The 15699-nt window shown below is 40.4% G+C and overlaps 1 protein-coding gene across 1 annotated transcript in view; it reads left to right on the forward strand.

Moving 5' to 3' along the window:
* Window positions 1–3062: 3062 nt before the first annotated feature.
* Window positions 3063–15699, forward strand: part of TRHR (thyrotropin releasing hormone receptor) — a gene marked incomplete at both ends in the record, with an annotated part of 34509 nt that continues 21872 nt past the window's right edge. The window contains one exon of the mRNA XM_083358183.1: window positions 3063–3845. Within this exon, the coding sequence (XP_083214309.1) occupies window positions 3063–3845 (783 nt within the window). The remainder of the gene's footprint in view (window positions 3846–15699) is intronic.

A 15699-nucleotide genomic window follows, 5' to 3' on the forward strand; every position in this document is an offset into this window, starting at 1 on the left:
TATGAAGAACAGCTGCAGGACCTGGGTTTGGCTAGTCTAAAGAAAAGAAGAAATAGCGGACACATGATAACAGTATTCCAGTATTTGAGCAGCTGCCACCAATAATAGTCACATTATTCACCAAAGCACCAGAGGGCAGGACAAGAAACAATGGTTGGAAACTGATCAAAGAGAGAAGCAACCTGGAATTAAGGAGAAACTTCCTGACAGTGAGGACAGTTAACCAGTGGAACAGCTTGCCTCCAGAAATTGTGGGCGCTCCATCACTGGAGGTTTTTAAGAAGAGACTAGACAGTCACTTGTCTGAGATGGTATAGGTTCTCCTGCTTAAGCAGGGGGCTGGACTAGAAGACCTCCCAGGTCCCTTCCAGTTCTATTCTATTCTATTCTATTCTATTCTATTCTATTCTATTCTATTCTATTCTATTCTATTCTATTCTATTCTATTCTATTCTATTCTATTCTATTCCTTTTAGCCTTTTTTTTCCTTTGAGTTCCTTTTACAAATGTATGGGGTTCCATAACAGACCTCAAAATGACTGTTTTAGAAAACTAGTCTTTAACAGCAACATTCAGAGAAAAACTGTGGCATTCATATACATCAAAAGGTTTCAGACAATCTCAGAGGAATTCAACAAACATAATGGATTTCCCACACATTAAAACTGTTAATTGAAAAGACATTTGCAATTGGTCTCACATGTATCCTGCATGTATCCTACCTTTCCCTTTCCCCTTTAACTCACCCAGTTTAACAACATATTGTTGGTGCATGGAGGAAACAGGTTGATATAGTGACTGTTCTGATCTATGCAGGTAGGGAAGCTGCAGTAATCTGTGGACCATATTTGAGAGTCTCTGACTTATGTCAAGTGCACACCATAATAGATTTAGCTATCAACATCAATGGGATTAAGTCATGCTTTTATACCCATTCCAGTGAGAGACAAATAGACCGACAGACTGACAGACAGAAGAGATAGGTGGATAGATAGATGATAGATAGATAGATAGATGATAGATAGATAGATAGATAGATAGATAGATAGATAGATAGATAGATAGATAGATATAGATACATACTTACATACATACATACAGTACATAAACACAGACAGAAAGACAGAGAGACACAGGCAGGCAGACAGATAGATAGACAGTAGATTAATTTCCAGTCTGAATCCAATGCTAGATTCAGATTGTGGGTTGGATATTTCATTACACATGTGTAGTTTGATTGAATGTGATTATTTTCCTGGGGCATTTATGTATGTGTGTGCAATCAATATTGTTAGCAAGCCTGTTTCTTACATACTTACCTGATGATAGAAAGTTAAAACCGAAATAAAGTACATTTTTGTAAAAAAAATTGTTTAAAAGATTGTTCTTTTGAACAAAAATGTGCTCCTGCTTTGTTTAGAAATCAATGCTACCTTACCAGTTATTATTTCCCAAATCACTTTAATTGAGGCAAGAGACAGAAAAACATCAAAAAGACAACTGAATTTCAAAAATGATTTTTATCTTTCAAATTCAATACCCCCAATAGAGAGCACCACGCTACAAGTTAATTTCAATATAATGTATAAGGGTACAAAAGGGCTTTTCATACACACATATACGTATTAGATGCAGAAACACACCCACATATATACAGAGATGCACCAATTTGGAAGCTAGCCTCATCCTTTTTCTCATTTATGTCAAAATATGGAAATTCAGTGCAGGAACACAGAACAGCAAAAGGGAGGAAAAGAGCTAGAGGTATGCCGTTCAGATATAAATTCATATGAGAGCAAACCTGACATGTACACGGCTGCCTGGATTTCCCCATTAGCACTTCTCGAAGAACTAGCCTAGAAGACTGGCTGTATCTATGTAGGTTTATTGCTTTATTTTAAACAGTCATCTTGAGTTAAAACGGGATGGCTTGTTTTCCTTCCACGAGGCAAATAAAGCTGTGTGTACAAGGAGCACTGTTTGTGGCTGCCCTCATTAATAGGCAATTTTGTGATTTGACAGCTTTGCTGCTTGGAGAGGCTCCGTTTCGGGAGGGCTTGGAGGACGCCGATGCCGTGAAGCTTGAACCCGCCGTCACAGATTGATCTACTCCAGCCCATTTGCTGAGGGAAGAAGGCTTTCTCTGGCTGCTCAAAGTTGAGACGGCGCTTGTGCCCTCTATTCAGGCAGAACATGCTCATTTCAAAGAACTCGAATGAAGCTGAAGGTAAGTTTTGCCTGGCATATTACATCCAAGAACAGGAGAGGGAAATGGAATTGCTTTAATATTTTTTCCCCTGCAGTATAGATTCCTATGTAGGTTAATAAATGTGATGTGTCTCTAAGGGAATAATCTCCTCTGCCTTTCAGCCAGAACTGATCAATGCAACAACTAAGCTGGGATAATCAAGGCATGCAACTCTAATTGTCTTGATGTAAATCTCCTTTTCATCAACTTGTTGGTCCCCAAAGCTATGCCAAAGGGTTCTTAAACTAGGTTGTTAAAACCTTGTGTTCAGCCATAAATAAAACTGAAAATGGTAAGGCATGCATTTCTGCTTTCCCCATTGAAGTGGGGAATTTTCCCCAGACACAATTTTGAAATCTGTTCTCCTCCTTTCAAGACTGGCAGTGGGGCATGAGTGTGGATGACCTGCCTCCAGACCTTTTGTCATTCATCTCTGCCTGGGAATGTCTGTGAATGGTGAGAAGAACAAATTCTGATAGCTTTCCTCTCTTTCACAACCCACTTGGCAGAGGAGGGAAAAAAAACCCCATCATTTGAGTTGCATTCTAACATCATTGTTTACCAAAAAGAACCCCCAAATCTAGCTGATTAATGAGATGGAGAGAGGGACCTTCCTGTACGGTAGTCAGATCTGTGCATATGTTTTCGGAAATTGGTCAATGCACTGTTGGAAGCTAAGGGTTTAATATATGTGGGATGTAAAGTCTCCAGACAGGAATTTCACCTCACATTAGACTCCTTGTGATTATTTTTCCCCCTAGGGAGGCAATGAGAAAATGTGCTGACCAGTACGGACAGAAGCAGCCAGGCGACAATGGAGAACAATACAGGCAATGGACAGAATGAGACAGAACTTCTGCCAAATCTAGAAGTGATCACTACTGAATACCAAGTGGTCACTATCTTTTTGGTTCTCCTTATTTGTGGGCTAGGCATTGTGGGCAACATCATGGTGGTACTGGTGGTACTTAGGACAAAGCACATGAGGACCCCAACTAATTGTTATCTGGTCAGCCTTGCAGTAGCAGATCTCATGGTCCTTGTTGCTGCTGGACTACCCAACATTACTGACAGCATTTATGGCTTCTGGGTTTATGGCTACATTGGATGCCTCTGCATTACTTACCTCCAATATCTTGGTATTAATGCTTCTTCTTGCTCAATTACTGCCTTCACTATTGAGAGGTACATTGCCATTTGCCATCCCATCAAAGCTCAGTTTCTATGCACTTTCTCCAGAGCCAAAAAAATCATTATTTTTGTCTGGGTGTTCACCTCTATCTATTGCATGCTCTGGTTTTTCTTACTGGATCTAAACAGGGAAGTCTACAAAGAAGCTACAGTAGTGTCTTGTGGGTATAAAGTGTCTCGGAGTTACTACTCTCCAATCTATATGATGGACTTTGGGATATTCTATGTCATGCCCATGGTCTTAGCAACTGTCCTCTATGGGTTGATTGCTAGGATTTTGTTTCTGAATCCCATTTCATCTGACTCTAAGGAAAGCTCAGCAACATGGAAGAATGATTTGGCTCCCTCAAGCAAAACCAAAGCAATCAACAAGAGCATCAACAGTGCTGTGGCTTCAAGAAGACAGGTAAGAAAACTGCCCTCCAAATGGTTTGGGAGAATTATACGTTCCATCTGTAGCAAGAGTCTTCCGGATGGGAAGTTCAGACAAAATGAGGCCTCCATGTTCAACAATGCTATATCTGCATTCGTACATCATACAAAGCTTCCTTAATTTATTTGGTTATTTATAGAACAATAAATATGTCGATCAGAAGGTCGGCAGTTTGGCGGGTTGAATCCCGAGTGCCATGTAACAGAGTGAGTGCCTGTTACTCGTCCCAGCTTCTGCCAACCTAGCAGTTTGAAAGCACGTAAAAATGCAGGTAGAAAAATAGGGACCACTACAGTGGGAAGGTAACAGCATTCTGTGCACCTTTGGCGTCTAGTCATGTCGGCCACATGACCACGGAGACATCCTTGGACAAGTGCTGGCTCTTCGGCTTTGAAACGGAGATGAGCACCGGCCCCTAGAGTCGGAAATGACTAGCACGCATGTGCGGGGGAACCTTTACCTTTACCTTTTTAAATATGTCACTAACAATCAAAACATTTATGTTCTAAAAATATAAAGCCAGATTTGATATTAGAAAAAAAACTATTAACACATTAAGACTGCCCAAAGTATGGTGACTAAAGGTTTTTTAAAAGTTAATATCAGCACCATAATTTCAACTGGGAGTACATTCTAGAGATCAGAAGCTGCTAACAGTGGTTGATCCCAATTCAGAGCCTGAAGCATTTGCAGTTGACTTTCCCTGAATGATTTCAGTTAAGAGGGAAGAATTTTTCTTCAGTAATCTACACCCAAGATATTTAAGGCTTTAAGACTTTTGCATTTTGTCTGGGAACAAATGGGCAGCTGACATAATGCTACTTGCATAAGTGTAATAAAGTCCCTTTGACACTTTCCATAAATTAACCTGGCTGTTGAATATTTGCAGGAAGTGAAATATCTGGACTATATCCCAAAATAGTCCTCTACAGAGTCCATTGAAATAATTACCAATGCATTTACCGCCATTTTGATGTGATTCATGGTTTTTAACTTACAATATAGCATGAAATACCATCTGTAACTATGGGTTTCTGGTTTTGTATGTTGTGTGAACCCAGACAATCATTGTTTATTTTATAAACTACATTAAAAAAATATCAGTTGTTTTATGCAATGTGTGAACTAGGCCATTTTATTTGAGTGACAGAAGTTGAGGATGAACGATGGAGTGAGGGGGAATTGCAGAATTTATGCAGTTTATGTTTTTTTAAAAAAGATTTTTTTTAAAAAAAGATTTCTGGAGTAATTTCAGCCCTGTTAGTATGTTTGAAGAATGGTGATGTTCTTTTTCTAATGAGTTCCAAATGTAACATGCATTCCCTTTGAGTCCCTTGGGTCTGCAACTGTATTCAGTAATAAGCTTAGTGATATCTCAGCATGCAGCACCTTTAAGTTATAACTAGTAAGATTATCATATCATAATTATTTAAATAGCTGTTAAATGAAAAAATGATGAGAACTGCCCTGTGGGATTGAGGCATTGCAATGCCTAGAGCTTTTTAGCTCTGTAAGAAGGTAAAAAAGAATTGCTACAACGTCAAATATCTCCATGACAAGCAAAAATACAGTAAACCTTTATGGGTGCAGTCTTAGGGCTTGAGCCCAATTCGGTACATATGGTGATCTTTTGAGTTTGAAGAAGACATGTCATTGTGCAGTTCATCTATGGGGACAGAGGTGGCTCTGCAAACCCAAACTGGAAGTGGGGACTGAATGGGGCACTGAACGTCCATTATTGTAGCAACTATGGGTATCATTCTGTGATTACATTCATGGTTGTCTATCATTTTTGGCAGTTTCTATCTTCAAAGCCAGTGGAGGCTTCATAGCACAGGGCTTGCCAACAGGTTGTGTCAGGAGCTGCAGCATCTAGTTCCCTTGACTGGATGTCACAGTGGCATAGGTTTCCTTCACAGCATCTTTCACAGTTGTGTGGTCGACTTCAAGGTCTGTTCTCAGATTCCCTTACACTATAGAGCAACTGGTGAGGCTTACAGTAGTCATCCATTCTGATGACAAGTCCAACCCATTTCATCTGGGCTCTTCATCTGGGATTCAGTGCTGATGAACTGATGCAAGACTTCCAGGTTGGAGATACAGTTTTGTCAACCAATGCCGAGGATGGAGCAGAGACTGTACATGTGACATTTCTCCAATTGTTGGATATCCCTTTGGTACAGAGTCCAGGACTCAGATCTTTAGAGGAGGTAAGGGACAGCCACAGTTCTGTAGACTATCAGCTTTGTGGACATGCAGACGTCAGGTTGATTGAGCACTCTAGTATGCAACTGCCTCAGTACCTGGCTGGCCTCGCTGATTTCTTTGCCAAAGTCTCATCTCTTGAGGTAATGATGTTTCCCAAATATTTGAAGCTATTTTCATTTGTCAGCAGCATTTATTCATGTGGGCTTGATGTTTTGCATGGACTGGTAAAGCACTTCAGTCTTGTTCAGGCTGATAGTCAGACTGAAGGGAAGCATATGGGAATTTGTTTAGCATCAACTGTAGATCATTGTCCTTCTCCACTATGAATACATAGTCATCTTGAATGACTGTATGGAGGTACCATCTGTACATTCAAGTGGTGAAGAAAGCCTTCCAATTGGTACTTGGTGTACACCCCTCCTTCAGACTCTGGATAGAATTTGGAAGTGAAGAACAGACTGAATAGGATATAGACTCTTAATACCATGTGAAAAGTCACAGATTTTTCACTCTGGCATCACAGATTTAATATCCATAATCAAGACAATATCAATGCTATTATAATTATTATTCTAAGTTCTAACATATCTGCTTGACTTGCTTTTATTGTTTTAATTTAAGCCATACTTACTGTATGGCTTATAACCCACCAAAAGAACTCTGGACAGCAAGTATATAATACACATTTTAAATAAATTTAAAAAAATAAAACATTAAAATATGGGAAATGCAGATAAAGAGATGTCTTTCTCCCTCTCTCACAATTTTAGAAAAGGAGAAGACTTCCACTGTCATTAAATTCAGGGAAGTTCTAGAGATGATAAAGGGAGGAACTTGTTTGACACAATACAAAAGTAAACTATGGATAAGTCCCTGCCAGCTATAATGATGGTGTTGATCCCCAGTGTAGAAAATTGGAAAGAGGGTCTTGAAAAATTCTTGGAAGACAAGGTAATCAATGTCTGTAAAATTGGATGATGGAATTTAAGGCAATAGGACTTCAAGACCAGCTATTAGGGAATAACAGTGGAAATGATATGTTGCACGGTTCTAAATGCAGCCCGTTGGTCACTCTGTGAGAATGCTATGTGAGAGGATGCTTTTAGCCTGATCCAGCAGGGCTCTCCTTAACTTCTTAATACTGAAGTTGTCTGGGTAGATTGAGAAAATAGTGCAGGAAGCCTACCATTTTTTTCTCCACCAGAGCACCAAGGTAGATGCCTGCTTGATAGGCTTGTTTTGGTCAGACATTCGAGGATGCTGTGGATGATGTGTGGAGGTATTTGGTCGTCCTTGTTGGTTTGATGTTGATGCCAGTGGTGTTGATGCCAGTTGCCTAAGCTAGCAGGAGGAATGGAATGAGCAGTGGTAGCAGCAACAGCAACAGAGGTGAAAACAACTGGCATGGTGGTAGTGGATCAAAAACTGGAGGCAGGCATGAATGCTTTCCTGAGTGGAATTGCATTGGGTAAATGATCTTGTAATTGCAGATCTGTGTTGAGTGGAGTGTGGTTTGAGAGGCTCAGAAGCTACAGATCTGTTGTCCTTGCTTCAACTGACAAGTAATGTGGAATGGACTCTGGAGGACTTGGCCCCTCACACTTCATAGGATTGCTAGCATAGAGAATGTAAAGACACATTGCTGGTAGAGGATGAGGAAATAGCAATGGCTGTTGGATCCTGACGTTGTTGTTGTTATTATTGTTATTGTTATTGTTGTTGTTGTTGTTATTATTATTATTATTATTATTATTATTATTATTATTATTATTACTGTTGTTGTTATTTAAATTTCTCTGCTGCCCCTCTCCCCTACAAGGTGATTCCTTGGACTTCCCAGTATAGCTGAGGGACCAGGTGGTCAGCCAATTTGTGGCAATGGGAACAGGAGGAAGGCAGTGAATCCACGGGGAGCTGCCTTGTGTCTTGTAAACTGCCATTCAAGTGGCCGTATGGTAAAACAGCCATTTTGGTGGATTTGCTTGCCAGTCTAGGATGACATGGGACTGAAGCTGCTAGCCTCCAGACCTATGGTATTGCATGGATCATGGGTTTTTTGCATGATATGATAATTAGACCTGGGGGCTAGAGTGGGGGGATTCCAGTGCTTATGTCTGGTCCCTCTGAAGAGTGTGTGGTGCTGGGGGAGGGGAGGGGAAAGAAAGGGAAAGATTTAGTTTTGGGTGCTGGAGAGTTTGGAAAGAAGGAAGGTTGAGTGAGGTATTTAGAATTTCAGTTTATAATGTCTGAGAATTTTAGATCTGTTACAACTTTAGAATGGGCTTATCTAAGCTTCATGATGATAATTTAAGAGTGGTATAGGGATCCAGCACAAATCATAAATTCAATGTATCTTTGTCAATATCATTATAGTTTTATATAATTCTTGGATAAAGGAAAAAACTGGAAGAGAAAAGAAATAGTTCTGCTAAAAACTGAGTGTTAACAAAAATACATGGAGAAATATTGTATATGTTCTTTGTCAGCTAGAGATGATGTGCAATAAAAACCCCTGTTTTACATTCAGTGCAGAATTAACAGAATATCAGAGCTGGAAGGGACCTCAGAGGTCTTCTAGTCTAACCCTTGCTCAAGCAGAAGACCTTATACCATTACATTCAACAGAGCCTTGGTGGAGCAGTGGGCTAATACCTCCTTAAGTAAAGCCAGATGCCTGCAATTAGTGTAGGTTCGCATCCCACCAGGCTCAAGGTTGACTCAGCCTTCCATCCTTCCGAGGTAGGTAAAATGAGGACCCAGATTGTTGGGGGCAATTAAGCTGACTTTGTAATAATGCCGCTTGGGGTGTGTGTGAAAGCCCTAATAAGCAGGCATATACATAGAATGAAGGTTACTGCTAAGCGTGTAAGCCGCCCTGAGTCTTCGGAGAAGGGCGGGATATAAATGGAATTTAAAAACAAACAAACTGGACACAGTATACATACTTTCATTTTTAACTCCCTAAGATAAAATTAAATTCATTAAAATTAAATCAACTTTTAACATAAGGAGATGAAAACCAAAGTAGATATTTTGTCTTGTCAGTCTGCTGCGTATGGTTTGAATCAGGCATTTTGACTAAGCGGTGGATCATATCTATTTCTATCGATCTATTGATGTATTTTTATTTGAGTAGCAAGTTTACAGGAATTCTTTGGCTCTTCTGCCCTTTCATGGTCAATTATTTCTGTGTTTGCAGAGTTGAATGTGTGGTTCATTCTGAGTGTTTGGGTGCTGTTACTTCTGACCTTCTTTGGCGTACTTGGTGCCTCACGCTTTGTTGTGTCAAATGACATCTAGACTTGGGATAACACTGAAGGGTTTTGTCTTAGCCTTTGGAATGTCCACCTTCCACATCTACATTCAGATAGAGAAAAAACTGGCAGAACTGAGCTTCTGTCAAAGACTGGTTCCATTTCGAAATAGTTAGGTTTCATGGAATCCCAATGGCAAAAGAAATATGCTACAAAGTTTTTATTAAAGAAAAATGCATGCCCAATAAACATGGATTATTATTTTCCCAATGTATCTTTATAGTAATAAATCCTGGATAAATCTATATAGACACACAGGCATCAGAGAAACCAAAATGACAAAACAAGGTATACCGCTTGTTGTATATGCAGCTTATTATTAATACAGCTTATTGTACTTATCCAGGCATGTTTTTCCTCTTTTTTTTTTCAAAAAACATTGCTCAGACCAAATGGGATTGATTAGCACCATATTTAGGTAGCTGTTAGCTGCAAACAACTAGACACACACATCCAGACTTCACTTTATAAACTAATTTATTATACACTGCCTATAATATAGCCAGGCAGCCTATTCCTGGGAAAAATTAAATAAATCTCCAAAAAACATGGTGTGTGTGTGTGTGTGTGTGGGGGGGTTTTCCTAACTCTTCTGTGTGGTGCAGTGTCTCTGGGCTAGCTCTGTGCTTGATCCATCCTCCCTGCCAGGCTGTGTGTTTTTGAACCACTACAGAAGATATTTGTTAAGTGGATGCATGATTAATTTATGGAATTCACAAACTTAGGAATTGGAATACAATTCTTTCAACGATGTCTACATGGAACCTTCATGCCATGTGGCACTCTACAATTGATTGTTAACTGCCGAGGAGTGACACTCAAAGAACCCAGTCTTGCTTCAAAATTCTACTAATATGAGAGTTTGGTTGTTCTTTCTGGTTCTCCTCGGTACAAGTACAGTAGTCCACAACTTACAATGATTCATTTAATGATTGTTTGAAGGAGTGGTGGGATTCAAATATGTGAAAAACTGGTTCTCTGTGTCGATGCTACTTCTGGAAGTCCATTCTGGGCCTGGGCAAAAAACCCTTAGCTACTGGTTCTGCCAAACTACTGCGAACTGGCTGAATCCCACACTGAAAAAAGACTTACAACTGTTTTTCACACTTATGACCGTTGCAGCATCCCCTGGTCACGTGATCAAAATTCAGATGTTTGATAACTGACTCATATTTATCACAGTTGCAGTGTCCTGGGTCATGTGATCATGTTTTGCAAACTTCTGACAAGCAAAGTCAATGGGAAATCCAGATTCACTTAACAACCATGTTACTACTTGCAATGATTCAGTTAACAATAGTGGCAAGAAAAGTCATAAAGTGGGGCAAAACTCACTTAACAACTGTCCTGCTTAGCAACAGGAATTTTGGGCTCAGTTGTGGTCATAAGCCGAGGACCACCTGTATCTTTCAACCCTGTGATTTTAATATGATATATATGCCATTAGTAGGCAATTTGCAACAGGCTGGAGGCTGCAGTTCTTTCTGTTTGGTGCTGAGGGTTGCAATGGGTTAGGTGAGGGAGTGGCCATGGATAGATAGTACAAGAAGATGGAGTTGTGTTATGGAAAGTCAAGGTGGTCCTTTTCCACAACATTGGTAAGTAAGGATGTTCAACTTTATGAAACATTGCAGTGGCATCTTATTCTGATTCCTCCTTAAACCTGACAGGAAGCCACCGAATGTTAATTGTAAAATAGGGGAGGACTCCAATGGTTCTAAAATAGGACTACATCTAGTTGATAAGGCATGAGTAGCCCCTCCTTCACCAATTTATGCAAATTGCATAATTTGATCTTACAGAGTTATTGTTTAGATAACTGAGATAACCCCACATATGTTTCTCAGATGAAAGACATGGTAAGTTTACTGCTAGCTGTACTGCTAGCTCTACGACTACTCCCAGAAGTTCTAGTTGCCAATATTTGGAGAGCACCAGGTTAGGGATGTTTGGTCTCAGTCCAAACTGTACTGCCCTGCTCCACCCCCTACACACATAGACAGACACACAGACACACAGATACACACACACACACATATGGCAAGTGTTCTACAGGTGTTCATTCAAATCCCCCCAAACAGGTCCTCAGAAAGCACTCCCGTTGCTTGGGTCCTGATTCCAAGATCAGCACAGCACGAGTCACTGGGTAACCAAATCCAATGGGCACACACACACACAGTCCAGGAAAGCAATCCATGAGTTGAAAGGGTCAGGATACAAGGCACAAGGCACAGAACTGGGCACATTGCTCCAGCATCACTAAAATTCTCATTAAGTAGGCGATGACAGTGCAACCCTTCATGAGAGGCAGAGGTTGCCTCCTTGCGAGTAATCTAGCTGACCAGTGTTGTGCATGTCTCCTCTCTGCTCTACGTGTCCTTGGATCAGGTTGAGGTGTGGATTCCACCTTCTCCTCATTACTAACAGGTGGCAGCTGCTCCTGGTCCTCACCTGGAGCTTCCTGGCCAACTTACTGCAACTGTGGCTCACCTTGCTCAGCCTGTCACTCATCCAATGACCCAGCTAAGGCTGCTCCGGTAGACTAACACTCTCCAAACCCCAATCCTGACCAACATTCAGCTCCACATTTTCCTCTGCCAACTCAAACTCACCTTCCTCCTCTGAACTCACATCTGGAGAGAGGTCTGGGAGCAGATCCATGACACAAGCTGTGTTTGCTGTTGTTTGGCGATTCACTACTTCATTCCTCTCAGGTAGAACTAAGAGCTATTCCTCTCAGGTGTCTCTCTTCATTACCCAACTTGAACCTAGATGAGTTCAAGCATCTCCCCTGCCAGAAAAGAAAGCTCTTAGCAGAGAACATAATCTCATTACAGCTTTTGAAATCAATTATATCCTTTTCAAAATATATAGTTTTGTGTTGCGTGAAAGGAGTCTTAACTGAAATCTCATAATGGCATTCCTATAAAACTATTCCTTTTTCCCCTTAGGTTTCCACCCATCCCCAGATGTATTGTCCTATGTTTCTGGAAGTCTGTGCCAAACTCCTTGCATCATATAATTAAGATTACATTAGTCTTGGGTCCTTCGGCATAACTCCAGAGAGCCAAGTGTGTCCAATCTGTTCCAATTGATACTGCCAGTAGGTTCTGCTATAAACGTTAATAATGTTTATATTTAATTTCCCAAAATTCTGCTCCAGGTTTTTCACAAAACCAAACCAAAACAACAACAAAAAACCTCCTAAAACTGTCTATTATCTCACTACTACATATCACTTCTGACTAGAACACATTATGGATGTGACGTTCAAGCTTTCTTTCATTCTCTTCTTCTTCTGAATTTGAAATGTTTGATAATCTAGTTATGCTTTTTTAAAAAATTGATTGGGGAGAGTATCCAAGGAAGAAAGAGAAGCCTAGTTACCTCACCTTGAAACAAGATTTTTAATACATCTAAGTTAATAGATTTGGCTGTTTGAATCAGCTGATTTTTAGAATTGTACAGGTAGTCCTCAACCTACGACCACAATTGAGTCCAAAATTTCTGTCGCTAATTGAGACAGTTGTTAAGTGAGCTTTGCCCCGCTTTACGATCTCTCTTGCCATGGTTGTTAAGTGAATCACTGCAGCTGTTAAGTTTGTAACATGGTTAAGTGAAGCTGGCTTCCCCATTGGCTTTGCTTGTCAGTAGGTCATACAAGGTGATCACGTGACCCCAGGACACTGCAAAGGTCAAATATATGAGCCAGTTTCCAAGCATCCAAATTTTGATCACATGACCAAGGGGATGCTGCAATGGTCATAAGTGTGAAAAACAGTCATAAGTCACTTTTTTCAGTGCTATTGTACTTTTGAATGGTAACTGAACAAACTGTTGTAAATCATATCCCTGATGCTCAGAATTTATCTTATATAAAAGAGAACTCTTTCAGTGGTAGGGCCTACTAAATTATGGATTTTTTTCCCTGCTTTGTAAATCATGCATGGTCTCAACTCTGCACCTTTTAAAGTGAAGTAGAAAGGCTCAGATATCTGGTTGCTTTACCTGAGGGTTTGTTTTTAAAGTTTTAATTATGCCAGGTTCAAATTAAAAGGTTTTAAAATAGCAGAGACCGAAATTGGATGGACCATAGAACTGTCCATCATAGATGTAGTGTCATTGCAACACAAGTAGGCCTCGACTTACAGTCGCAATTGGGATGTGGTCATTAATTGAAAGATCGTGTGACTGTGCCCAATTTTATCCTCTTTTTTGCCATGATCATGCAATTGTTGTGAATCCAGCTTCCTTCGTTGATTTTGCTTGTTGGAAGTTGGCTGGGAAGGTTGCAAATGATGATCACATGATCTCAGGATGTTGCAAGCACATTGTGAACACATGTTGGTTGCCAAGTACCTGGATCCAAGAGAGAAGAAAGTCTTCTGTAAAGAAGTCCTGCAACCTAATACGGTATATGCCAAGAGTCATTTGATGCCAGTGGGACACAAATTAAATAAATACATGCATACAGACATATACGCATAATATCTTTATCAGGGGACCAAAGCATCTGCTATTGTCTTGGTGTCTCAAAATCTTTGTTAATTCACTCTTTCAGCAGCTGGGGAAGCAAAATGATAAGATACAAAGTAGGCCAACAAAAATGGTAGTATCTCCAAGTCTAATGGACTAATGGATAATCAGCAGTTCTCATGAGATACACAGTGTGGATTTGCTACTCCAGAATTCAAAAGGCAGAGAGGGAAAGGAAGAAAAATAAGGTGGAGATCTAATGGCTTTACACTAGTTTGAAATGTGGACAAAATACATCCTCTTGACTTGGGTATAACAACCAATTGGTTTGGAATTGGAAAAGTGTTATTAAAACAAAAGGGCATTTAAGTCCCCCAGAAGCACCTGAAATGCCTGGGTTTTCCCCCCCAGTATCAGGATCCATGTAATTGCATATCACATATCCTGGGTACGTGTGTTTTGCTGCATGTCAGGTGTAGAGAGAACACAAGAAGCCTTATGTTCACCTGAAGTGGCCGCAATCAATTTCCTGTAAAACCTTCAAGCCCTCTTTTCAGAAATAATAATAATAATAATAGTAATAATAATAATAATAATAATAATAATAATAATAATAATAATAATAATAATAATAATAAAAATGAGAGAACTCCTTTAGCAGACTGCAGGCCAATAAAATATCATGCTTTATGTTGCTGTCCTGAAAAGTGATTCTTAATAATCAAGGGTTAACTTGTCACAGCATGGAATAATCCTGTTCAAATCTTCAGTAAGGCAGTCCTGTTCTCTTTTGTGATTCCCTGTTCCAGTTCTTTGCCTCACTCAGTCTTCCCTTCTTCTAGATTCATTTCATTCCACGTCTATTCTGTGAAAAAAGAGTAGATACAGAATGCAAATAGAAAGAGGATCATTTCTGGCACGGTTGCCCCCATTAAAAAAACATTTATCTGTAAAAACATTTTGCATTTCTGTTTTTGGATCTCTCCTGCTGCTGGGCCCTCTTTGTTCAACAGAGGAGTAGCTGAGTTTGTTATCAAAAAGATGCCTTATATTGCTGAAAGTCAGAATTCCTCAAGCAAGGTACTCTTCTGTTATGTGGACTTCAAGTCCCAGTAAACTTCATTACAGCCCATTCCTGGCTAAGCATTCTAAGAGATGAAGTACACACATTTAGGAGTGAAATATTTGTAGACAATCCAAAGCTGGCAAGAATAGCCAATATTTTAGAAGATAAACTCTGCTCCAGAAAGATCTTGACAGACTTGAGTACTGGGCCCTATCCAACAAGATGCAGTTCAGTCATGAGAAAAGTAAGGTCCTGCACTTAGGCAGGAAACACTAAATGCATAGGTATAGAATAGGTAGCACATGATAGGTTACTTCCAGTACTTGAGAGGCTATCACAACAGAAATGAGACTGACAGGGCTTTTCAACCAGTGGTACATGTACCACCTGTGGTACATTAGCATGTGGCAGCTGGTATGTGGCCCTGCCCAGCCAAGTGTAGTGGGGGAGGCAACGAACCAGCACAGTGCAGGATTTACTGTGAGAGAGTCCTCCAGAGCTGCAGAGTGGCTGGGCGAGGCAAAGGCCCCAGGCTCACTTCCAGCTCACTGGAGGAGGAGGGGCGCAGAGACAGGAGAGGCTATAAAAGGAGGCAGTTTGGGTGGGAGAAGGAGAGAGAGAAAAAAGAGGTAGAGTCACCTCTAGCTGCACCAAAGAGAAAGGAGGAGGAGAGTGGGGGGGAAAGGAGAGGAGATCAAGCAAGCCGGCCAGACATAAGCCGATCTACAACTTCTGTGGCAGCCATCCGTGCTGGGAGCAACAA

Source organism: Vipera ursinii, assembly GCF_947247035.1.
Source record: "Vipera ursinii genome assembly, chromosome: 3".
Lineage (NCBI taxonomy): Eukaryota > Metazoa > Chordata > Lepidosauria > Squamata > Viperidae > Vipera > Vipera ursinii.